Raw genomic sequence first — 24,837 nt, forward strand, 5'->3', positions numbered from 1 at the left:
ACAGGGCCAGCTTGGAGCACTGTCCAGCTTCCTAAGGACCCTGACTCTCCAGACACTTCTGCTTTTGCTTGAGAGCTTGAGTTCTCTAGGTATCCAGAAGCACACTGGTCTGAGGAGGGAATTTGCCTCCTACCTGCCTTTCACTGTCCTGTAACTTTTAAGTCACATGCTGCTTGAATTTCTAAGAAAAGCTGGAAGATTGCTTGCCTTGTGTCTGCCCCATAGATAGTCTAAAAGATTGCTCTGTGACAGTTAAAAGCTTGTCATGGTGGCACCTATATTTTTTATAAGTTCTTGTTGAAGTACTCCAAGAACTTGACAGTCTGAGATTTACAATCCACAGCTGCTTTGCCACAGAGTTGACAGGGTGCTGGAAGCAGCATCTACTTCTGTTAAACAAGGAAGGGATGGAAGGGATGGAGCAGCAATCAGCTCCTTTGGATTAGGGAGCTGGCAAGAGAAAATGCTGTAGGATCCATCACCTCTTTCTGGAAAAAGACAAAGCCCTGTCACATTTAGGGCCTGTCTGCGGAAGTGTGTTCTGCATTCTTCTGTAACAATTACAGCTTGCATTCCCGACTGTAATTACTGTGATTTTATGTGTAATTAAAGGATGACAGATACATAACTTAGACTGTACCTCTAGAGGGATGTATCTTGACTCTTGGGTCATGTAACATGTCTCCAGAAATGGTTGGTGCTGAGGAACCCAGCATGGGTGCTCTGTCTGATGTTCAGGAGGTTTACTTCAGACTAATTGAACTGCCTTGACTGAGCCTCTGAGCCTATCTTCTGATTTAGTTTCTTCCAAAAATAACCCATTTTGGACAGTTCAGGATTGTTCCCTGATGGAAGCCAAGCCTGTTAAAGTGGGGACAGCAGAGAAAAGCCTACAGATGGGACCCATAGATACCTGCTTCTAGAGGAACTGATTTGAGCTCTATTTCATTGCAGCAGCTGGTGCTTTGCTGAGCTAGTGGCTGGACCCTTGTCCAGTATTTAGCCAGTATTTAACTCCTAGGCATGAAAGACAAGGCTGTGACCAGGCTGTTTGGTATTTTCCATGACTTTCATCCTTGATTATAGTAGTGATGGCTGGTGGAGGTCATCTTGTGTGTTGTGTGGGGATGTCACCACCCCCTTCCCTCCATTATTTTCAGTGGTGTCACACATTACTTACTTTGTTGACCCACTGGTAACTGCAGCTTAATGTTAAGTCACAGAATTCTATTTAATCAAAGAGTTAATTTCCTTAGGAATACTCCTTATTCTATTATACCCACAGGGCAAACAGCAAAATAGGGGGTTTTGCCTTTTAAACGGATTACTCTGAACTTACTGGAATTTTAAATGTTCTTTGTGCTCAGAAACAGCGCAGCTGCTTTTGATTGTATCTGATGGAAGAGGCCTTTTCTTGGAAGGCAAGGAACGGGTGACAGCAGCAGTTCAAGCAGCTCGGAATGCCAATATCTTCGTTATTTTCGTAGTGTTGGACAACCCTAATTCCCGGGTAAGTGAACAAGGGAGAAGTATTCAACTGCAGTGAATAAGAAACCGATACAGATCTTTCTCTTGTCTCAGCTGCCTTATCTTTTGTAGAGGTCACAGATACTGAACCCAGCTGCAGTTTTCCACGTCTGCCAGATCTGCCATTTCTTCCTACTGTGCTTCTTATCTTTTGTATTAAAAAAAAAATCTCAGCTTCCAAGCCACAGAAAGGCTAAGAGCTCCCATCTTCAAACGGAATGGTTGTAGCTCTCGGCCACCAAGGAAGCAGCTGGCAAGTTGACAGATTTAGAGTCTGAGAGATGCTTTGTTCCATCTCAGCTCTGATTCAGCTTGATAATTTCTGACAGCAGTCCCCAATTGACATGACAGCTGGAGCCAGTATGAAATTAAACATTAGACAGAAGGGAGTACATGAGAGTTATTTAGTGCCTCAGTTGGGAAAGCTGTTGTCCTGCATCTGGTAATGGGGAAAGAAAACTTAAGATATCCTTGGATGGGAAACTGAAATATCTGGGAGTGTTTCAGAAAGGCTCTGTATTGCAGTAAGCGAGCAAACATAAGTCTGATTGTAAATTACATGGTAAAGACTCGAATTTTTGTGGGGCTTTTTTCTTTTTTTTTTTTTTTTTTGTGGTTCATGTTTTTTTCTTGTATCTTTATTTTTGCATACAAAACTCATCTGCTATATTTATTATTGAAAAACTAGGAGTTCTCCTGCTGACAAACAGCTGAAAGGTTCTGATAAAACCTGGCTTGTTGTATCAAGCAAAAATTTTTCATAAGCGCTTTTTTTCCTGGGGGGAAAAAAGGTGCTTTCTGTAACCTTTATTAATTCTGAGCTGCTACACTGAGCAACTAAGTTCCTTTACAAGAAGTATTGCTGGAGTATAATCTGATTTTTGTCTTTGTAGTATTTCTTGAAATACTATGAAGTTCCTAAAGAATTTTCTATTAGAGCACTGCACAAATATGAGTTGAACCCAGCACTAAAGAGCTTACAGACTCTTCTTGGGAAGACATCAAATTAATAAAACTAAAGTGTCAACAGTAAACTCAAATCATAAAATGCTAAGAAAAGACAGAATTTATTTACAGAATCTGGTATTGCAGAAGCTTAAGCTTATTCTCATCTAGCCTATAATTCATGGATTAGTACACTTTTATCTAAAAGGACAAAAGCATTTAACTGATTTACGTTCAGCTCCTGATCTGATTTACCATTGAACACTTAGAGCTTTTAATCTTGAAAGTATTTTATTAACTTTTATTCTAACGGGGAGAATTTGTAGTACTTAAAAAATAGGGTAAATTCTATCAGTGATCATAGAATGTGTAATTTAATAGTAACATCAGTACTTTTTTTACAGGATTCTATTTTGGACATTAAAGTACCTATATTCAAAGGACCTGGAGAACTTCCTGAAATCCGGTCTTACATGGAAGAATTCCCGTTCCCATTCTACATGATCCTCAGAGATGTGAACGCGCTCCCAGAAACTCTGAGCGATGCCCTCAGACAATGGTTTGAACTGGTGACTGCCTCCGACACTCTTTAGACTTTGCAGACAAGGTCAGGACCCGAGTGCTGCTGCTGCTGAACTGCTGAAGTACAAGAAACTGCATTTCATGGAGGGGTCATAGAACTCTTCCTAACTGGGATTATCCTTCCGGAGCTGTCCTGGGGCAGAGAGTATGTAAGAACAGAATGGTTTGGGTGCGTCCTCCCATATGTGTCAGAGGACAATTATGCAATGGTTGAGACTGTCCCCTTGCTATTCCCACAAGTAACTAAAACTTGTCTCAGCTTCTCTTCTAGTAACTTATTACCTTTTAAAAAAAGAAAAGCATTTGTAATGTTAACAGAGGTAATATTATCCCTGCCGCTCCCTCCCTCCTAAGTAAAACCAGTCTTGTTCCTGGGAAGGCATTTCTGCATTAGAAGGTGGGGTGTCTTGCAAAGTAAGCCTTCCTCAGCATCCTCCGTGTGGAGGTCCCTCTGGGAAGGAAGGAGTGGGGGAGCAGGAGAGACAGATGGTTTGAATCAACCAAAAAAAAACCAAAAACTCAAATACTTGAAACTATTCTGCGGTTTTAATACGGACTTTTTAATTGTTGCTGATTTTTGCCTGACGATAGCAGTAGGGAGTTACCTGAATCTTGCCATATGCTGATCCCTGCCTTACCACTTTACACTGTGAAGTTTGCCCCGGTCCGAGGCAGGCGTTGGGGATGTTTCAATAAATCCGGTGTCTTGGAGCACGGACGTGATTTTTCATTGCAAAAGCTATGCATCTTGTATCGTCTGTACTAATAAAGAGAGGTACCGCTCTTTGTAATTACGACGTCTGTGCCTTGAATTGATGAAAGCCTCGGCGGAGCGGCCGTGGCTGCTGGGCCGAGGCAGGAAATGGCGGCCGCGGCCCCGCCCGCGCGGGGCGGGCTGGGCGGCCCCGTGGCGGGGCAGGGGAAGGGGAAGGGCGGAGCCGCCATGGCCGCCGGGCGCCTCCCGCCGGGCGCGCTCACCCTCAAGCAGGTACGGGCGGGCTGGGGGGCGCGGGCCGGCAGCGTCCTGTAGAAATGACGCGGAGCTCGGCGGTTGTTTAAATGTGTGCTGCGCAGCTCGCAGCACTGTTCTGGGGCAGCGGGCAGACCTCCCTCTCTCCTTGCCAGTTCCTGAGGCGGCAGCAGGTCCTTCAGCTGTACCGCAAGATCCTGCGGGCTATCCGCGAGGTCCCTGCTGATCAGGATCGCCGCTACTTAAAGGACTGGGCCAGGGAGGAGTTCAAGAGAAATAAGGATGCTACAGAAGAGGTGAGGATCTGGAATCCGCAACTCTGATGGCTTACCCTCGGGAATGGTCACTGCGCTGTCCTGTCCTGTGTCTTAGGGGTTTGTTTTGTAGGTGTCGCTTCCAGACTGGTGAGAAGGCTCCTGTTACTATTTCCTCATGCGAAGAAATAATCCAGCATCTCTAAATATTATCCCCTCTCTTAGCTGTAGTAATGTTTCTCAAATTTCCAGAGAATAATCTGGAATTAAAAAACAAATACTCTGCTTACTGAAAATCACAGATCAGGAAAACCTTTTTGAATAATATGGTAACTAATACTAACTTAGTAATGGTTAAGCTTTTTATAGGTTTTTTCGTGTTGTTTTTTTTTAGCTTTAATTTCACCTATATTTAAGTAGAATGAAATCAAATGGGATGGTTTGGGATGTGAAGAAAGTGCAAAATGCAGAAACTTTCACATTTCTTGTATGTCTCCTATCCTCTGCTTCCTAGTTCATTCCATTTTCTAGCCAGAGCCAAGGAATTGGTGGCTGAATTGTGCAGAAAAAGCCTCAGTCTTTAGATAATGTTGAGAGAAACCTGCACCTGCTCTGTAAAACCCATCTCCATAATGCTCATGTACCGTTCTCACTACTGGCTTGTAAAAGCAGTACACACAGGCATAAAGAAAACATTTTTTATGAGTTTGAATCCTGTTAAAAATTGAGTTTCAAAGCAAAGCCACAATCAATTGTTAAGGAGCTGGAGAAAATTAATCCATTTATTTACCTGGTTTTAACCATCTCAGAGACAGCAGTGTTATGTCACACAAAAAGTAAATGACAGCAGTGCCAGTAAGAATTGTATGTAATTTAATGCATTAAAAGTCTGTATGCTTGTGTAAAAACCCGTGCTGTGTATGGATGTACAGTTCACTAGATTCCATTCTGTTTTACAGGATGCAATCAGGATGATGATTACTCAAGGCAACATGCAACTTCAGGAACTTCAGAGAACACTTAAGCTGGCAAAATCCTGATCTTCATTTTGTTGACAGTTGGATTTTAATCTATTGCAAATACGCACAGTGTTTTTTCCAGAATGTGGTTATAATGACAGCCTTTCCTGGCAACCTGGTAATGTTTGAAGGAGGAATCTACCACTGAGAGGGTTTTGTTTTTTATCCTTCCCCATCCATTTTTCAGTTTGGCTACCCTCAGAAGTGGAAATCACTTGGACACAAAGGACATTAAAGAACTGCATGGATAATGTAGCATGTGCTGCAGGAAAATCAGAAAGCAACAAAAATTACAACAGCTGTGTTAATGCCAGTGCAATGGAAAATAAACATATGCCAGATTATTTTGTCTGCTTCTTACTGTGGTAGCTGTAATTGGTAATATTCACAATGACAGCTCCTCATGTACTCTGTCAAGAATTTTCACCAAAATTTGTGGTTAGAAAAAGAATTTGGGGTAAATAAATTGGCCCAGAACAAATATTAAAAAATGTTTTGTGTGTAGATGTTGACTTTCAATAGTAAAGGAATAAAAGTTAAACGGGGAGGTCTTTATTTAGGAAAATGGGAGATTTTAGCCCAAGATGTTTATTACCAGGTACCTTCAAACTAGTGTTTAAAAGTCAATATATAAAGAAGACTTACAGACAGAAAATACTAACTGCAAAAGTTGTGGTTTGTTTATTCAAATGTTACACCACTTCTAATTGCTAGCTTGTAACTGTTCACACTTTCCTTGAGCTGTGGGTGTATCTTCTTTCCCCCCATATAATTTAAAAATGCCTGGATGAGCTGGGGATTTTTTCCAAATAACTACATGGGCAGCAGTAGATCGATGCCTGACTCTTTTAGGTTGTGATTCCAAGCCATGCAGGAACTCTTCCCTCTTCCACTCTGCTATTGTAGTTCCCTTAGGTAACACTCCTGCTTTTCAAGGTGGTTTTCTGCAGAGTTGCTGAGCTGCACAAACTGGCAGCAAATATCACCGCTGGCACCAGGGAAGGAGCAGGACAGAATTCCAGGCTACAGGAGGAACGACCCCAGTTGGAAGCAGGAGCTTTGGTTCAGATGTGTACAGACTGAAGCCTCTGAGCTTCAATTTGAAAAATACGTATCTAAAAATGCTTCATTAAAAATCGACATTTTGTTAAAAATTTTCTGGTAGAACAGAGTGACCGAACATTTTTGTGTTTGGGATTTATTTTTCATGTTAAGAGAAAGTGCTGCTTAGAAAGGTATTTTGACTGAACAGCCATAACCAATGTTGGCTGTTACCACAGTAGCCTTCCCTTCCCCTTCAGGCAGTGCTTGGATTTCTGTTCTTTAATCAGGAGACTTTATCCTGCTGCCTCAACTTTCAGGGCGTGGAGCCTGCATTACCCCTTTGACTCCCAGTTTGTATGTTTCCAGGTAGTGGGCAGTGATCCAGAACTAGGATTGACAGGCAGGGCCCTGGACAGGTGCTGACCTCTTGAGTGCTGCTGCTCTTCAGCTCCTGCTTTGTGGGTTTACCAAGATAGAGTTGCCAGCCAGAAGCCTTGAAGACTCCAAGTACAGCCTGCAAGGGTAAGTAAATTTACCTGAATAGAAGGTAGGTAGATCACACCTGTTTTATAAAGTCCTTCACAGTTTTGAAGAAGAGAAGGGTATATAAAGGAATTAGCAGAAAATACTTCTCTTTCTTTTACCATACACTCACTGGCTTCAGAGAACCTCTAAAATCAGCAACCTGCAGCATGGTTACTGCCTTAGATTACTTGGTAATTACTTGGATTTACTTAAATTACTTGGACCTATGAGTGTGGTCTGTATGGGAAGCAGAGCTGAAGCCACAGCCTCTCCCTTGAGCATGGCCAATCTCAGGAGTGTGTGTGTGATCTGTGCACAACTCAGCCCTGTGCCTGTAACTTCTGAAAGGGGCACCTGCACCCGCCAACAGACAGCACTCAGTCTCTGCAACCTCCCTTGGCACAGATGGCAGACTCCATTTCCATGTTCTATAACCACAAACAAAAAGCTTAGCAGCTGAAGTCTGATCTTCTCCCTCTTCTGAGTCAAGTGAGGGGACTGTGTCAGATTTCTGTGGCTAGAAAATGTTACACCGCACATTTCTGAGCAACACTTACTTTAATTGCTTGGCAAAACATTAACTTCAGCCAGGTGATACAAAACTTCAATAGCATGCTTCTGCATTCCTACTGTAGCTTAAACAAAACTGTAAACATACCAAAGTGTCTATATTAGACTACAGAAGTCGGAGCAAGAAAACTAGTATTTCCATAGCTGCAGATACACTTCTCTTGTCGTGACAGTGCATTAATAGGAATTTTAAAAATATTGTTATATAATGTGACTTCTTTTTGTTTTATACATCTGCTAAGAAGACAAAAGCTTAATTACTCATTAGTGAATGGAGTTTTTCAACACTGTAAAGTAATTTGTATTGATTTTAGAGCTCCTCAGTACAGAAAAAAAAGTATTTTTCTTCTTGGCATAACAGTACCATTCTGTGTTGGAACTGATTTTGAACAGTTGTTCTATCATGATCTGGTAAATAAGCTTACTTTTCTAGCAGAATCTAATGGAGCCTTCTCAGATGTGTAAGGAAGAAACCCTAAAGGGATGCAGATGCCATAGTTACAATGCCTTGAGATTATTTGGAGTCTGTCAGTATGGACAGCACTGGTCAAGGAAAGTTCTGATTTTAAAACAAAACACATCAATTAAACTTGTAAAATGTTGAGTACTGTTTTGTGGGACTGTTTGTCCTAAAACCTGTAGATTCACCAGGGCTTTGTCTCCTTTTTAGAGACAGAAGGGGAAAAAACAGAAGAGGAATCATTCAGAGGAACAAAGGCAGACAGTCTGGACAAGGTGCCTGGGAAAAAGTCCTGACTACAGAAAAAGAAACATTTGAATACAGGGAGGCAAGCTTTCACTTCCTTAGCTAAAGGACTTTTTCAAGCTTCTCCAATAGTAGACAATTCAGCTATTTCCTGCTTGAAAGAAAAAAGATTTATATAAACATTCAACCTAACAAATAGACCACAGTTACAGTAACATACTTGCCATCCATGCCCTAAACAGAAGTACTCAGTCAGATTATTGAGTACAGCCCCAAAAATAGTGTAACCACACCATTAAAAAAATAAATCACATTTAGCATTTGTTTTAATAATGGAAAACCAAGAGAAAAGCAAAGTGGTAGCTGAAGCCTCTGTACCTGATGGGATGAGTCACCTTAGCATCACCCTCCATGGGTGCCTTGCCCTCTCCTAGCTGGAAGCCTGCATCTGTCATCTGCCTGGGCTTTTAACTGGAGTGGGTTCTTTTGTTCCTCTCCACTGACTAAAGAGAGGCCCTGGGAGTATCTAAAATAGGATCAATAGCCCTTCATTACTAAGTAATTCTGTCAAAAGCTTTCAAACATCCTGGATTTATTTCAGTACTGGTATCACAACATGTTTACATGTGGTATACAGTAGAACCCTCTACTCCGTGTCCTGTGTGGAATTAGGGGAATTCCCTTTTCAGAAAGCAGTTTTGGTTACTAATGCAGTTTGGTTTCAAGCAGCATCTGGAAACTGAGAGTGCAATATTGAAAGACTCTTGGAAATAACAAAGAAAGGATCTGATCTGCAGCATCTCTTTGTTACCAATATAGTTTGCATATGAACTCTCCTCAGTTATGGAGTTTCCACAGTTATTTCAACTCCTGAAATAGAGTGTTGTGTTTGGATGTAACAGGCACTACATATATCTATCAATATTCCAAATTCTCATACAGCAGGCTCGAAAATGAGTCCTGTTTCTTGATCACCTGCCTGGCAGGTGCTAGCTCTCTTTCTGCACCTTAGTCCTTAATTTGCTCAGCTCCTCTTCTAAGCATTTGATGTGCTCCTTGAGCGCAGCTTTGTCTTGCTGCGCTCTCTGGTTCGCTTGGCACCGGGCTTCTTCTATCTTCCGCTCGTACCACTTCTCCATCTGTGTGGAAACGGCCTCGAAGAAATACTGGGTTATCTCCAGGGCCTGGGAGGTGTCTCTGAGCGGAGGGGCAGGCGGGGCCGAGGGCTGCTGCTCCTGGCCCTGCTGTGCCCCGGCATGGTGCAGAGCTTTGTGCCTCGACTGCCCACTTTTGCTGGACTTTTTCGTCTGAGTTCCTTTGTCGATGAAGTAGCCACTCTGTGGTTCAGTCTTTGCAGGTTCAGTCACAGGCTGCAAAGCAGCTTGAACTTTAACGTGTCTTAATTTGGAGCCCGAAAGCTCAGAGGAGGGCAGGTCCTGCTGGAACCTGTGAAACGTGCTGGCACTCACAGCTTTGTCCTTTGGCCTGACATCTTGAGCAGGGGCAGAAGAAGAAACTGGTCCACCAGCCACTACCTGTTGCTCTGTACCTACAGAATAAATTATAGACAATACAGTAAGAAAAGCTCTAAGCATTTTTTTTAGCACTCACAAGACCTCATTTTTTAATGAACGATGGGGTTTTGTGTGTACCTTGTACAGGCTTATACTAGTTAATCACATCTTCACAGTCAGGTGATGTAATAAAAAGTCATTAGAGGAGAAAAGCTGGCACAGACAGTGAGGTGCTACATTGCAGCGGTGGGGCTACAGATGGACAACAGGCAAAGGACATAAATATTAGCCAAAAATTCTTCACTGTGAGGCACTGGCACAGGTTACCCAGAGAAGTAGTTGCCCCATCCCCAGAAGGCCAGGCTGGATGTGGCTCTGAGCAACCTGGTACAGTGGAAAATGTTCCTACGCATTGCAGGGGCGGGTGGAACGAGATAATCTTTAGGGTCCCTTCCAACCCAAACCATTCTGTGATTCTGTGACTTTGTCAGAAGGAGATATAGCAAGTATCAGTCTAGATTTCCAAAGTAGGTTGTGTCTGCTGATATTTGTGAACTACCTGCTTCTAAAAAACTGGAAGTCCTGGTAATTTTGGAAAGGTCACACATTTCTATGCTTTTGAACTGTTCCAGTGCAGAATAGCTCACACTCAAGCACAAGATTTCTTATATGCCTTTCTATTTGATGGGACATCCATATCTGTTCACTTGGCATAGCATTTAGGGAACATATACATTATGTTTTACAGAAGCCAGGGCTCAGACAGCATTCTACTTGGTTGTTCTGCACATTTCTTTTCTTTTTTTCCTCAAAAGCTTCCAGGGCCAAGAGTTATTCAAAGCACCAAAGGACTTTTGCTTCAAAGACATAGTGCAAGCATCAGGAACAGTCAGTGGAATTCCACCCAGCCACCTCTTAAAATATTCCCAGTGGCTGCCTTGAAGTGAATTCAAATCCCAAGACATTAGGCATATGGAGGGGGGAAAGCACACCACCAGAATTACGTAGTAGTAATAATACAAGTACCCCTCAGTTTGCCCTTGAATGGATATGACAGCTAAGTACCTGGCATGGTTGTACCCAATGCTCCATCTTGTTTAACGCAAAAGTGTTGCCCAAAGCTTTGTTCTGGCATCTGGCCTCTGCTCCTTCCCCCATCTTCCAAGAGGCTATTTGGAAGTGTGATATAGGAATGCTGGTGGGAGCCCTCTGACTGCAGCACAGGCTGGTTGGCTTTACAGTCCTTGGCACTGTGGGGGTTGTCAGTATCCAGGGTCTCAGTGAGAGACTCACAAGTGGATAAAGTTGATTTTGGTCTTGATGACCTGGAGTCTCCAGAAAGCTTGAGCTCCAGATTCTGAATCTTCAACAAGCACCAGGTCTTCAGCTCATCAACCAAGGAAATCTATCAGAAAGAGACCGTAAATGACATGATCCTGTGATGAGATCCTATTGTTCCTGGGCTGCTGAGGACATGTGGCAGGGACAGAGAGAAGCAAGCTGGGTATCTGTGGGCTTAGACTCCCTGTTCAGATGTGCATGCTGCCACTGGGAATATTTAAAAGACTGCAGATCAAAAAAGGTGGAAAATATGCACTAGCTTATGAAAGGCAGGCTCTTTAGTATAAGTTACCACCTCTTAGATATGAATATGCTACTTCCAATGCAACTCTGAATTCTCTATCAGGGATGACTTGTTTAATCATACAGTCAATGGTACCTTCTAAGTGCAAGAACACCACATGGTCATTTGTAAGAGCAAAATTCAAATTAGACACTGCCGGGGAACAGCTTTATACAACTACCAACCTCTGCTTCTCTATTCATTCAGTGATGAAGGTGAGTCCCCCACTAAATGATAAATCAGTAACAGCTTTCAGATTACACAGATGTTTAATAAGTGTCAGCTGCAGATGGATTTAAATAATTTAAAACAGGAGTAGCTCTTTTCACCCTGTTGTTCATATGACATCATGAATTTAGGTCAGGCCCTCCTATGCACAAGGATGTTCAGTCAGTGTGTTTAGTAAAGCCCAATTCTGTTTTTTCAGATGTTTCAATCAGACCCAACTGAGCAGGAGCAGCTGATATCACTTAATTCAATTCACTGATGTATCACTCCAGCATCTTGTGTCTTAAATGGAGATTACAAGGAGATGGAGCACAAGCCTAGATGTTCAGAAGCCAATAAAATACTTCTGTCTTTTATGAAATAAAAATTAAAGCTGCCTTAGTTTGGTAAGTACTTTTCATTGGTGAAGAGTGTATGGTGGATGTTAAACCCAAGTATCTTGACCAGTATCTATGCAAGGATTATCACATCTGTCAGTCTTCTTACATGGATTTGGAATGGTCTTAAAAACACTCATGACATTTCTCTAGCACAAAGTGTATTTCTCAATTCTTGGAAGAATACCAACAATGAGAAAACAAACTGTATTTTAAATTCACCTGTGTGAGTGGAGAAACACAAATATCTCAGAAGGTTTTAAAGCATAAGTTTTTGCAGAAGCTGGAAGGGCAAGAGCTGGATCTCTACAGGAGCAGTTCTTGTACTGCTGGTTGAACAAGAATACAAAAAAGGACTTTCCTATTGGCAGTAATACACAGCTTGGAGATGGTGCCGTGCTGCTAACATCAGAGAAAAGAACTTCAGCCTTTTATAAAATACATGGGGGTAAAAAGATCAGATAGAGAAGAAGGGAGAGATTCCCAGGGCCCACAATCAAATGGATGAGAAGGAAAAGAAACATCACAGATCTCAGCCTTTATTACTATTTGGATATGTTTCTGCCTATGTCCTCTAATGAAGCAAAAGTGGAAAGCACAACTGTGAAAAATTTAGTGCTGGAAATTTTTGCAAATCACTATGTTAGAAAAATGGTATTTTGTTGTAGATCCCACACTAGAGACACACCAAATTAAATAACAGCAGTGGGACTGGATTTCACATTCCTCATTTCTAATGCAAAAACTTCATAAATTTGGCTTAGTGACTAAGATGGTGGGTAGGAATAATTTGGTCTTCGAAGCTCTTTTCTCTGTTTGAACAGATGTGACACATCTCTAATATCTTTTGCTTGCTGGAATGAAACTCCTGAACTGATGTACCAGGGGATGGACTAAGAGGGAGTAGGGGAGTAGCTGTTTCAAGCCCTACCTGCCGCTTCTCCCCCTCACTCTTTTCCAGCTCCGCGTGCTGCTGCAGGCGGTGAAGGCACTCTGTCCTCTCTGCTGACAGTCGCTCGGCCATGAGCTTGTCCAAAACTCGGAGCTGTGGGGAAAAACAATGTTCAGCTGAGATCATCATGTTAGAAACCGAACTCCCATCTGTGAACCCTGTAAATCAAAGTACAGTCTGTTTTTCAATCTTCGATTCTAGGAATGCTGCCAACTACAATTAGATGTAGCTTGCAAGGAGGCTCAATCACAAAATTACCAATTAATAAGTATTAAATTAAAAATAAAATTAATTTAGAGGATCTTGAATCTCAATGCATACATAATTCAGCAAGAGGGATTTTAGCAATTATGAACTGACCAGTCATAGGACTGCCTTCTTTCCCTCTTAATGCTGAAGCCCTTAAGGTTCATTGTCTAAAGAAGCACCAGACACCCCTTAACACATTAAATGTGTTTTTTCTCAAGACCCTAGTTTGCAACATCAGTTCCCAGTGGAATGTCACAGTTCCCTGGACTTGAGTATTGGAGTTCAGGTTTGCTTTTACAACACAAGAAGCAAAAAAGGACTCATTACAATGAAAATATTAATTAAGTTAATGATATTATTCTAAATCATATAGGCAAGAAGAACTTCTTACTTGATGTTGAGTTTTGCTTTCCATCTGGCCCAGCTTAATATTCATTTTATCTTGTACTGTCCCAAGCTCAGCTTTTATCTCTTCCACTGTTGCCTCCAGCTGATTCTCCAGTTTATTTATCAGGGGCTCACAACGACATCCATTTATAGGTGCCTGAAAGGAGTGAAAATACATTTCCTTGCTACACCCCACCACCCTCTTAGCACACTTGGAACATTATCACAGCCTCCTTCAGTCAGTCTTGGGTTCTTCTGTCCCATGTCCTGTACCTCACCCTCCTGACAGTATCTTACAGCAGCTCAGCAAAGGGGCTGTTAGTTGAAAAGGCACAGCCTACACAAGGATTGATCTGATGTGTATGGACACACCCTAACACAGCAGTGCTGATTTCACTGGGGCTACAAGCAGCATTGAGCTCAGACCCTGTGTGCTGGCTGAGGGAATACATCACAGGCCTATACCCTGTGTCTCAATGCTGTAATTCTCAATTGTAAAAAAAAAAAAAACCTGATTTTGTGGATGCGTGTGGGTTGTGTGCATTTGCTTTTTAACCTAATACCAATCATGTGCTCTGGCCTTTTTCAGTACTGAATGCCAAGGCCTGGCTTCTTCCTTTACCCTCACCCTCCTGGCATTCAGCTGCCCCTTGCCTGCTGGGCATTCCTCTGCCTGCCTTTGACTCATGTGGCACCATCCCATGGTCCCTCTGCAAGGGCAGCAGCACTGACCACATTTAAATCTCCAGGGAGATGGTCACAAAATACTCCCTTAAGGGAGGACAGCTAAACCTCATCAGCTTCCTCTGCAGCCCAAAGGCAGAAACTGGCTCCTTCAGGGGCTGTGCCAGTAGCCCTAAGCAGCTGCTCTGAATCTGACTGCAGAGGAACCTCCCTTTTTTCTTTAGCCCCACAGCAGTGTTTCATAAACTGGGGGTTACTCCCTTGGCAGGGAAAGGTGGGTGGTGGTTTGCTGAGTACCTAAGAAAGCTTCAGAAGTACACATACTTCAGAAATTATGTTTGCTATTCATGGCCTCAAGGCATCAAAGAAGACAGACAAGCGAAAAAGAAAAGGAGAGAGGAGTGTCATGTATTTTAGGAAATACTCTATGGGAGTCTAGCTCTATTAAGGTAATCTTTGTGAATAGATGAGATTTGTATACAAGTCCTGTCTGCTTTCTGCATCTCTCCACTCCCCAAGCCTTTCTGCACCTCTCTGTTCCTTCATCCTTTTAATATATGAAAGGTCCCTCAGCCTTCCTGGTGACTGCTGTAGGATAAATCCATAGCGCCCCCTCTGGAAATTTCTCAAACGTTACGAGGAGAGGTTGGAAAGCAGTAAACAACCAGTAAAACCCTTGCAGTCTTACTTGAATGGTCTTCAGACCTTCAGGGACTGACAAGAGCTGATGAATGGATGGATGCGGGAAGCTAAGGAAATAAAAGGACAGACCTTCCAGGAGTAGAGGAGGGCAATATTAAGACAACAATACAGATGTCTACAGTGTCTACAGGATAATTTAATGACTGTTTTTGTCTTTCTTATAAATGTCTACTGGTAATTAATTGTGCAATAAAGTGACTAAAATATTATTCTCCAAACTGGAATAAATGCACGTGGCCTGGTAGCTCCAGGTTTATTTGTTTACCAGTTTCTATAGAAATCTGCCCGCAGTAAACACAGAATACCCAAAGACATGTTGCACAACCCAGAAAGCAGCTGAAGCCCAAGCAAGGAAAACCATTCTCAAGTCATTATTTCAGAGTGCAGTTAAGTGGAGCGTATTTTCTATGCATTACTTGTGTCCCAGCTCCACAGGCTGCTCGCAGTGTCTCCCTCTGGGGGCAGTGGCTCACCTGCATCACCTTCCCGTCCTTTCCTCGGTACAGCGTGTAGAGCTGGTAGGCTCGGACCTCGTGGGGAGGGGGTGGAGAGGAGCAGTGGTGTTTACTTCTGCGCTTAGGCACGTTCTTCTGGGGCTGAGGGAGTGTCTGCTGATCAGCTGGGGAGATGGGGTCCGAGAGTGCTGAAACCTGCATAACATACACACACTGTTTTGCCTATATGAGCACCTTGGTGAACTGTTCCTGGTGGGAATGGGACAAATCCACTGTGACAATTACAGTGAAAATCACTTTTATCTGAAAACTATCTCTGCCCCAGGAGCATGGTGGGGCTGCTGCCACAAGACACCAAAGGGACCCACACCACCTCTGAACAGCTATCCCTTCTTTCTCTCTGCTGTTTTGAATCTACTGATACCTTTTCCTTTGGCTTTTTCTTTTTGTTCTTTTTCCCTTTGGGATCTGGTGAGGCTGACCGGGGTTTATCCTTCAGATTGTTCTTCCTCTCTGGGGGCTGGTCACTGCTTGGTGTGTCATCAGCAGCTGAGACACTGCCCTGCTTGAAGCAAAGACAGGGAGTTCAGAGCAGTTGCAGAGATGGGGAAAAGGAGCCTCTTTGATTGCCCAGCTTTAAGCTGCTCTGCATGTGTGAATGGGAAATGCTTTAGCAGCAGAGCATGACAGACTGCCTTGGGCAGCTGCTGGGGCCACGCACAAGTGATGGTGCCAAACAGACTGAGTCCTCAGTGGGTTTTCGTGACAGTCCCTCCTCTCAGCAGATCCAGCTGGTAATGCCAGGCTGTACCTTGCTCTGTACCACTTCATCCCGTGGCACCGACTGAGCCCTCCTTTCCTCCTTCAGCCTCTCTCTCTTCTTCCTCAGGCTTCTCCCACGGTTAAAACGCGAGACCTGACAACACAACACACTGTTACTCGGTGATGTCATGCTCTTTCCTACCACAGAAGACAAGTAAAAGAGCAGACCTTTTCCTTGTCAGTCTGAAAGGCAACGGATAAAGGAGAGTGCACTGCCAGATGGACACTGGTGAGCCAAGCAACGTGCATGTCTATGGCTGTGAAAATGCACCAGCACTGAGCTCAATCTGTTGTGGCACTCTGCTGTCCCCTAGAAGGGTGAGCACCTCCTCTGCTGTCCTTGGGCTGGTTCCCAAGCCAAGCCCAGCCCTTTTCATGAAGAGGTGACAAGGAAGAGGAGGGCAAGGATTGTGCCTAGTCTCATGACCTTCTGCCTTCTGGCCTGAAGAGCATTGCACCATTTAACACACAGCTGCAAAGTATAAACAGGACATAAACATTTTGTCCCCATTGCAAAGCATACTCCAGTGCTACCCGCTCTTCTGTGGATGGGATATGCCTGAGGCACACAACAGAGTGACACAACTCAGGTGCTGCTTGGTACAGGGCAACTTTCTAACCCCTGGGCCACTGCAAGGAACAAGTGCTTCTGACTGCTCCATCCTCTGCCAGTCAGGACACAGAGACCTCTGACAGCACTTCATGCTGAGGCTTAATCTGCACACCTTGCTCACCCTGGGGGCTGAAAGGCTCTATGTCAATAGACCTGAGCCTAGCCCACAATGCCAGCAGAAATGTAGGAACCTTTCACAGCAGAAGACAAGGAGCAGGAGATGCAGCCTCCCAGGATTAAGTGGCCTCAGCTCCATGTGTGTGCTGGGGAGAGATGTTTCATGTACCTGTGATGCTTTAGTGAGCAGGAGTGCAACTTCGGGGTTATTGTGCTGTCTGGCAACCTCTAGAGGGGTCTGGCCTGCCTGAGAGAAAAAAGGAAACAGCATTTCCTTGAAAACACAAGCTACTGGAAACATGGAATTTCTCTAACCAAGTTCAGTACATACTCTGCACACACAAGAGTAAAGTGACAAATTGCGTTAATATACCCAAATAAAATGCAACACTTCACAACCAAGTATGTTGAAGGGACTCTTCATTAATATAAAATACCAAAGAAACTCTGTGTCCTGCTTACATTGTTGACAACGGATGCATCAGCCCCTGCCTCCAGCAAGAGCTTCACCACCTTCTTGTGATTTAGAGCAGCAGCTACATGGAGTGCAGTATCCCCTGCCTGCAAGTCAGAAAGCAGAAAACAAAACTTGTGACACTAGTCCTTGGGTCTCACCCTACAGAATTCACACCTTCCTAAAAGATACTCAGAGATTAAAAAAGCCTACACTTAGCGATGCAACAACTAAGCTTAAATAAGGCCTGGTCAATAAAAAATGAGTGGGGAGGAAGATGACAGGAGGGGCAAAGAGCTACTTCAGCCTGGGTTTGAGAAATGCAGCTGGGGGGCTGGTGATCTGATTTATCTAAACCAAGTGACACATGATGCAGCCTGGCTCTACCTCCAGCAAATGGATATGACATCTGAGGGTAGAACAAGTTTTCCCACCACAATCTTTTCTTTTTTTTCCCCAGGTTTGATTATTTGGTGTGCAGGTGGTCATGTATCACATTACTCAGAAATACTTAGGTAAGTACCAGCAGCAAGATGGTTGGCATTCTCTTCACAGGGTCCCTCAGGAAAGCTGATTTTGGATCAGAGCCAGGAGGCAATCTGGGTCCAGCACTAACACACTGCCCTGCCCTTGTCCTGGTGCAGTGAGGTGAAGACAGCTGTGATCAGATTTGGGCACTGGTAACAGAGCCAGCAACTGTTCAAGTGAGACCAGACATGTGTATAATGCCTTCCTGTACCCCTGGTCTTGCATTTTGCCTTTGTAAAATTAGAATTCCTCAGGACTAGTGCCTGTTGCTAATTTAGATGAGGTGTGCTCCTAAATCAAATAATTCTATGGGCAAATATGGAACAACTTTGGGTAGTGCTGGGAAAAGAAGTCTCTCTGGGCCAGGTTCATACCAGTTGATCTTAACATTCAGTAGCTCATATTGCAAGTTAAAAAACTCATTTCCAAATATAATTACATAGGTAAATTTAATATGCTGAAACCCATTTTGTTTGCTATAATATCTCATAGTGAAGAAAGAACATTAAATGTACAGGTCAGAAAACATCTTTATGATCCTCAACTACACATGCAAGATTTCCCAGGAACATGAGAAAATGTGGGTAAGCACCACATAATATGTTTATTTAGCAGATTTAACATGTTTTAATGTCCTAATTTCATTCCCTTCTACCACCCAATTAGGCTATGCTATAGGTACAGCAATCAATTACTTCCCTATAAAACAACTATGGGTGATTAATCCTAGGGTGGACTAATCATTGCTTTGAATTTAGAGCATGCTTTGTCTTCACTTTTATGTCCTCTTAATTCCCTCTACTGCAAAATGCAGCAAATAAAAGTATTCCAGAGGAATTCACACTTTAATAGCATCTAAATGTCAGTGAGTTGTGCTTCACAACGTCTATGTAATGGCTATAAGACCATTAAATCACCTCATAAATAAGCAATGCAGTAAAGAAATAATGCGAATGCGATGGCAAAATAATAAACCACTGATATGCCATTACTTTAAGGCTATTCTTAAAAGCTTAGGCATTTGGTGGTACTGTGGAACACACAGAGTGAAGCAGGATTACTTGGGTAGGAATTACTCTTCCCAACAACTGGCCATATGCAAAGGGCACAGAGTCACAATGAGGTTCATGCACTGACCTGGTTCTTTTCATGGACAGAACAGAAAGCACTGAGCAGCACCCTAATGATGGGCAAGTGATTATAACGAGCAGCCACATGCAGACAGGTATCTCCTGCCTGCAAACAGAAACAAAGCTCTGAGCATGTAATCACAGTGAGAAAGCCTGTACTTGTCATGATGTTCAGAGATGAAATAATCCTATTAAATCAGGAAGAGCAGTAAACACCACACATCTCCACAGAACAGCAATGCTGTCTTCTCTGCAGTACAAAATCTGCTATTATGGGTGGGAAAGGTTAGCAAGAGCTGGGGTCAGGCAAGGTGAGAGCATGAATTCTTTAACTACTGATGGGAAGTACTGGAAAAATAAAATGCTGTTTTACTGGCACTACAAACCCCGAGTTAGTTATATTTTCCCATTAAATCTGTTCTTCTGAACCATAAACCAATGCAATTTGGAATCTCAGCTTAGGGTTCCACATAATGTAGAAAGCATGAGTGGCAGCCATAGCAGCATTCCCATGAAGGGTGACACTTGTGCAAAAACCCCACAGGGTTCAATTTCTCTGCCCACTTTGTTATCAAGCAGGGCAAAAATATCTGGCTTTCTTTTGTAGATCGTTTGGTTTTTAAATCTATCATGCCAGAATCATTATAAAATAGGAGGAAAGCTGTTTGAGACCTTGAATCTACCTCATTTGACAGACTGACACATGGAATATATGTTTTGCAGATCTGAGGCCTTTCACCACTGTCTGTGAAACAGCAAAACCCTATTTGGCTCCTTCTATCCTTGCTCAAGAGATGGTACAGTACTGCATCACTCAGTCCTACCAAAAGCATTCCTGTGCATGATGAATACAATGGTTGGGTAGTGGGGTGTTTTCAATATAATTTATAATAAAATCATCACTTAAAGCCTTTCTGAGTATTTCTACAAGTTAAAACAAAGTCACACAAAAATTAACATGTTATTCCCAAAACTCACATTATTTTTGAGGTCTGCTCGAGATCCTCCAAGTAACAAAACACGAGTACTCTGGGAATGGCTATTCTGGCAAGCCAGGTGAAGAGGTGTGTTACCTGCCTTAGAGAAATACAGGAAAATATAAAAACCACATTTAGAAATTGGACATAAGCATTGAAATATAAAACCTCACAGATCTTTGCACAAGAAGATCCACCCAAGGGTGGGAAACTGTCTCACAAAAATGTGAGATGAATGAACCTGGAGACTGCAATCCCCGCTTCATTCTGGCAGTGGCTTATCTGGCATATAACAAAGGCAGAAATAGGACAGTATAATGATATCTGCATTGGTCAAATCTGTTTACAGAACTCTAGAAACTCTCTCATTCTTTAGTCTCAAACAGCAGTGTTAAATATTTAATTTAAAGAACTGCAATTCTTGTGTTTCGGGTTTCTCGACACAAACATAAAAAGCAGACACAAAAAACCAAACTGCCATGGCACAGGACCTTTGATCCCAGTCATGAGTGCTGCAGGGCATTGAGCCAACCAGGGTCACAACTCCTGTCTCCTTATGACTGTAACACAAACCAGCCTGCAGTCTGGCTGGGTCTGTAGGTGCTCTCACTGGGCAGGATACAGATTTTAGGCTATCCAGAAGCTTTGATGTTCAGGAGGCATACTAGTCTCCAGCCAAAATGGGAAAGGAGGGCAAAAAGCCACCCAAGCCCCAGAGAATCACATGCTGTGGTTCCTCAAAAAAGAAAATGTGCAGAAATCAAAGAAGTGCTGGCTTGTGTATTGTCTTTCTAACACTGTGAACGATTTTATGACAAGTTTTATTGGTCTGACAAGTTTTTCTGGCAGCATTTGGCTTTTTTTAGTCTAAAAACATTCAGGATTTTTGGCTCTTAGGAGCTAGAAATTAAATCACCTCCAGTAAAAAGGTTCACCAGGCGTACTAAACTGCCTGCTCACCTTGATTGTGTCCTTTGATTTGTCCCCCTTGCTTTCAAGACACAGGTCAAAGCCAACTCTTATATGCGGTCTTAGGCCTTCCACATTACAGACGTGAATGTAGTCTCTAAGATGTGGCAGACATGAACATTTTTCTTCTCAGATAAACTGTGTTTAAGTGTCAATGTTTTCCCTCACAGGTTTATCTCTGAAAAGTCTCTGCAATGCCTTTATCATTTTCAGGTGGGCCCTGGTGGGAAGGCTGAGGTCCTGTGTGGCAGTAAGGACCTCAGTTCCAGAAGAATCACGGTGCCAACGGTCAGAGTTCACAGAGTGGCTCATCTAACTCATCTCCCATGGGGTGACAAATCTCTCACCAACTTCTGACAGGGAGAGAGGGTTCAAGTTGTACCAGTCTGGGAATCTTCACTGAAATGTACAGACTGATGGAGAATCTAAAAATAAGGCTATGACTGATCTCACTGGATGAGCTATCACAGCAGAAAAGGTTTTATTATGAAAAATTAAATGAAAATAAACTGCACCTCCAGGGTGACTGCTGTGTAGAAGGAATACAGCTACCCAAAACACAGTGTCAAATCCTTCCCATCTTCTGCTGCTTTACAGGTTTGGCAAACCCAGCAGCCCATATCTGTCCCATTCATCCAAAATCACACAATGCCCAGGTATAAGTCAACAGACTGTGGGATGCTCCTGCACATGGCACTCAACCCTGGCTGCCAGAAAAGCTGTCAAAATGATAATGCCTTGTCATCAGTAACACAAAAAGCTGAGAGAACAGAGAAACCATTTTGGGATTAAGTAGACTTAAGCTGTTCATTTTTCTTGAAAACAAAGGGGGTAAAAGCACGTGCAAGCATGCATGATTCCCACATTTTTCAGCAGCTCCTGAGAATATATCTTGTCCATTAAAAACCACCCAAAGAGTGAAATGCAAAGGGTAAGACATCAAAGACTAGCACAGGAGCTGCTCAGGCAGTATTTAAGTTTGCCAGTCATATTTCAGTCATCAACCCTGCTGAGCTATTTTGTGCACATACTTTCCTAGAGAGGTTGCCTCCAGCTGACTTAAACTGGATTGTAAGCTAAATCTTCTAATTCCCCGAGGCACCCAAGCATGCAGGATAACCAGACTTGCATCTTAAGCCCACACCTTTGTACAGAAGTGTATGTGTATAGACAGACAAGCGTATGCAGGGAGAGCAGCAAAATGGTTCACAAGACTTACAGTCAAGCATGGGAAGTTTTCTAAAATACCCTTGATACAAATCTATGGGGACATTACAGCAAAAGTAATTACAGTAAATAAAAATTGGTAGTTGAAATAATAAAAAAGAAGGAATACACATGAAATAATATCAAAGATGATGTAATTGCAGACCACAAAGTCATCACAACTGTACAAACATATGCTTCTGTAGTGCCTATATACATGTGCACATAGAGAAACACTATGCCCAAGCTGTTTTAGAGGCACATTTAACAAAAATGCTCAGAGATCCCCATAAGCAATCCCAAAGGCCTCTCCCTGTCACACAGGGCACAGTGCCAGCCATGTGATCTGACCAACCCAGCAACACACCTGTCCATACCCTGACTTTGCTCACACCATGGGCTGCTACCCCCATTTCCTGGACTGTTTCATTAACTTCTGAATTAGTGAACTGAAGTGCCTCTCAGTTATAACAATTAGAGTGGAACTAAGCCCCTTTACTTTGTTTTTCTTTCCTCTACATGGCTCTTAAGGTATTATAAATACCAAAAGGAACATAATCCAGGTTCATTACAAGATTCTGGGAAGAGACTTTGCTAATATATTAGGAAGAACTAAGTAAGGCACTTTTTTTTTGTTTCCCTCTGTGGCTTACATTCTTTTGGCTGTTTAATTTCTAGAAAAAAAAACAGATTTTCAATACTATTTTCTTAGTAGTACAATTAATTTCCATTTTAAATCACCCCAATCACATTGAATCTCCTCAGTATAAATTAAAGCACCATGGAGATTTCCACAGGAATGGCCGTGTTCCTCAGCTGTAATTAATGTATCATTCAACGCGTTATTGAGTTTCTCCTGCGTCAGCTGTCAAAATATGAATTTACTAATGCCTGTGGATGAACCATCCAGGCGTATTAAAGGAAAAGAAAAAGAAGAAAAAAATCCCACTAAGAGCTGGTCGCCCACCTGCTGAGAAATGCCATGGCCAGAAATCTCCAGTTCTGAGAATCAACCACCTTAGACCAGAACTGAAAGCTCCTCCTCCATGGGTCTCACCTTGTTCTTGGCAAGAACATTGGCTCCTGCTTTAACAAGCACTTTGGCAGACTGACTGAATCCATGCCAACAAGCTTCATGAAGAGCAGTGTTCCCATCCTGAAGAGCACACACACAAGAGGAGAATGTTAGGGGCTGTATAACCAACCTACTCTCTTAAAAATATTTTCATTTCTTACTAGCTTATTTTCTATTTTATTTTTAGAAGAAGGTAAAAAAACTGTTTATTTTACTGGAACTTGAAATTAGTTATATTTCCCCCTAAATTAAACTTACAGCCTGGGATTCTCAAGTTTCTGGAATAATCATGAGAACTGTGCAGTCTTTTGCGTAGTGCATAGTATGGTTGTACATTCCTTTAATCCACCCCTTAATGAGCTGAGAACAGACTCTTAAATCAAAAACTATCAGTCTAATATAAAAGCATAACTAAATCAGTAATTTGTATTAAAGAGATGGTACAGCTTTTTTTTAAAATGTAATTGTTCCAATTATTCTCAAAGTGTCAGACACTTACTAAGGAGTATAAACTGTAACTTTCTCTCTGACACCTTGACATTACTGACTGCCAAAGCTGCCATCCCACAGGGCTTTTGTTTTGTCTGTTACCTTGTCTTGTCTGTCCAAAGCACAGCCCTCTTGAATCAGAGTTGCTATTACATCGGTGTTCCCTACCACAGCAGCCCGGTGCAATGCTGTCTGGTCACCCTGCAAAAAGAAACAAACTTGTAATTGGTACAATTCTCACCTCATTTTGACTTAATGCAAATGCAGACAACACACACAGGGGCTGCATCTTCAATACACATAACTATTTAAATCCAAACTGCCTTTGAAAACAGTCCCCCTAAACAACTATCATAAAAGTTTCCAAGATTAGTGAAGTAACTGAAAGTATCAGAGCTACAAACCATTTACAGAAGTTTGCAAATCATCACAATCCCATATACAGCACAGAAGCATTCTGAAAACATGGCAGCATTAGAAGGCAGTGAATTGGACACATTTGGCTCTACATGTCTAATAGTCATCAGTGTCTGTAGGGAACTAAAGGGAATTAAAGGCTGTCGTGATTCATCATAGTGATCCTCCAGGACTTACACTAACTGGATAAGGCTCTCCTGCTCTGGCTCTGATTGCTCCATCAACCCTGCTTAGGATAAGGAGCATGAGATGAAATCGGTCTCTTCAGCACCTCTGATGAATTTACCAATTAGTGCTGAGAGTGGAGGCAACATCACAATGAGAACCACAACTGCAGGACCATCCACTTGTTTCACTCGAGCAACTGAGCGGTCTTGAGGTCCAAATGACTTTCATTTCTCATTGACCCACCAGGTAGCAGCAACAAGCAAGTCTCCTACATCAGTTTATTTCCTTTAAGGCCAGCTTTCCAAAAGAAATCATGCGGATGTGGTCGTCTTGTCTGACTGCCCATCTGTGTCTTCTCTAACAACTGCTGAACTCATTTGCTGAGCTGGAGAGCCCAAGGTTAGTTTTCTGTAGTCCTTCCAGAAACTGAAGACTAGGGAAACTTAAACCACTGTCCCTGCCCACCTATATGTTTTTATGCACATGTTGGTGAGAACCTGATGAAAGAGGAGAAAGATTTATGAAGCAGTGTGTAGGGATGTAATACAGAAATGAATG

The 24,837-nt window shown here is 42.6% G+C and overlaps 3 protein-coding genes across 10 annotated transcripts in view; 2 read left to right on the top strand and 1 right to left on the bottom strand.

Annotated features, from left to right (window-relative positions):
* The window catches only part of MDN1 (midasin AAA ATPase 1), a 92,349-nt gene extending 88,501 nt beyond the window's left edge, over positions 1-3,848 (top strand). The window contains exons 101-102 of the mRNA XM_033054512.1: positions 1,368-1,510; positions 2,877-3,848. Coding sequence (XP_032910403.1) covers positions 1,368-1,510; positions 2,877-3,065 — 332 coding nt within the window. The 3' untranslated portion in view covers positions 3,066-3,848. The remainder of the gene's footprint in view (positions 1-1,367; positions 1,511-2,876) is intronic.
* Positions 3,849-3,968: 120 nt separating this feature from the next.
* LOC116993485 (LYR motif-containing protein 2) lies at positions 3,969-5,641 on the top strand. Of its 2 annotated transcripts, XM_033054110.1 has the most exons (3): positions 3,969-4,042; positions 4,180-4,320; positions 5,238-5,641. In XM_033054110.1, exons 1-3 carry the CDS (start codon positions 3,998-4,000, stop codon positions 5,316-5,318), a joined length of 267 nt encoding a protein of 88 aa, XP_032910001.1. In that variant the 5' UTR covers positions 3,969-3,997; the 3' UTR covers positions 5,319-5,641. The 2 variants fall into 2 exon arrangements, with proteins under 2 accessions (XP_032910001.1, XP_032910000.1); XM_033054109.1 differs by having other exon boundaries at positions 3,992-4,320.
* A 1,764-nt stretch (positions 5,642-7,405) lies between these two features.
* LOC116993483 (ankyrin repeat domain-containing protein 6-like) overlaps positions 7,406-24,837 on the bottom strand; it is an 88,268-nt gene continuing 70,836 nt past the window's right edge. For 4 of the 7 annotated variants that reach the window (XM_033054105.1, XM_033054103.1, XM_033054104.1 and 1 more), the window contains 13 exons: positions 23,797-23,895; positions 23,188-23,286; positions 19,957-20,055; positions 18,986-19,084; positions 17,329-17,427; positions 17,036-17,113; positions 16,126-16,230; positions 15,739-15,879; positions 15,333-15,509; positions 13,478-13,630; positions 12,817-12,930; positions 10,722-11,061; positions 7,406-9,691 (listed from right to left, as the gene is read on the bottom strand). In XM_033054105.1, coding sequence (XP_032909996.1) covers positions 9,132-9,691; positions 10,722-11,061; positions 12,817-12,930; positions 13,478-13,630; positions 15,333-15,509; positions 15,739-15,879; positions 16,126-16,230; positions 17,036-17,113; positions 17,329-17,427; positions 18,986-19,084; positions 19,957-20,055; positions 23,188-23,286; positions 23,797-23,895 — 2,163 coding nt within the window. In that variant the 3' untranslated portion in view covers positions 7,406-9,131. The remainder of the gene's footprint in view (positions 9,692-10,721; positions 11,062-12,816; positions 12,931-13,477; positions 13,631-15,332; positions 15,510-15,738; positions 15,880-16,125; positions 16,231-17,035; positions 17,114-17,328; positions 17,428-18,985; positions 19,085-19,956; positions 20,056-23,187; positions 23,287-23,796; positions 23,896-24,837) is intronic. The other 3 variants (XM_033054106.1, XM_033054102.1, XM_033054107.1) reach the window with 2 other exon arrangements.

Source organism: Catharus ustulatus, chromosome 3, assembly GCF_009819885.2.
Source record: "Catharus ustulatus isolate bCatUst1 chromosome 3, bCatUst1.pri.v2, whole genome shotgun sequence".
Classification (NCBI taxonomy): Eukaryota; Metazoa; Chordata; class Aves; order Passeriformes; family Turdidae; genus Catharus; species Catharus ustulatus.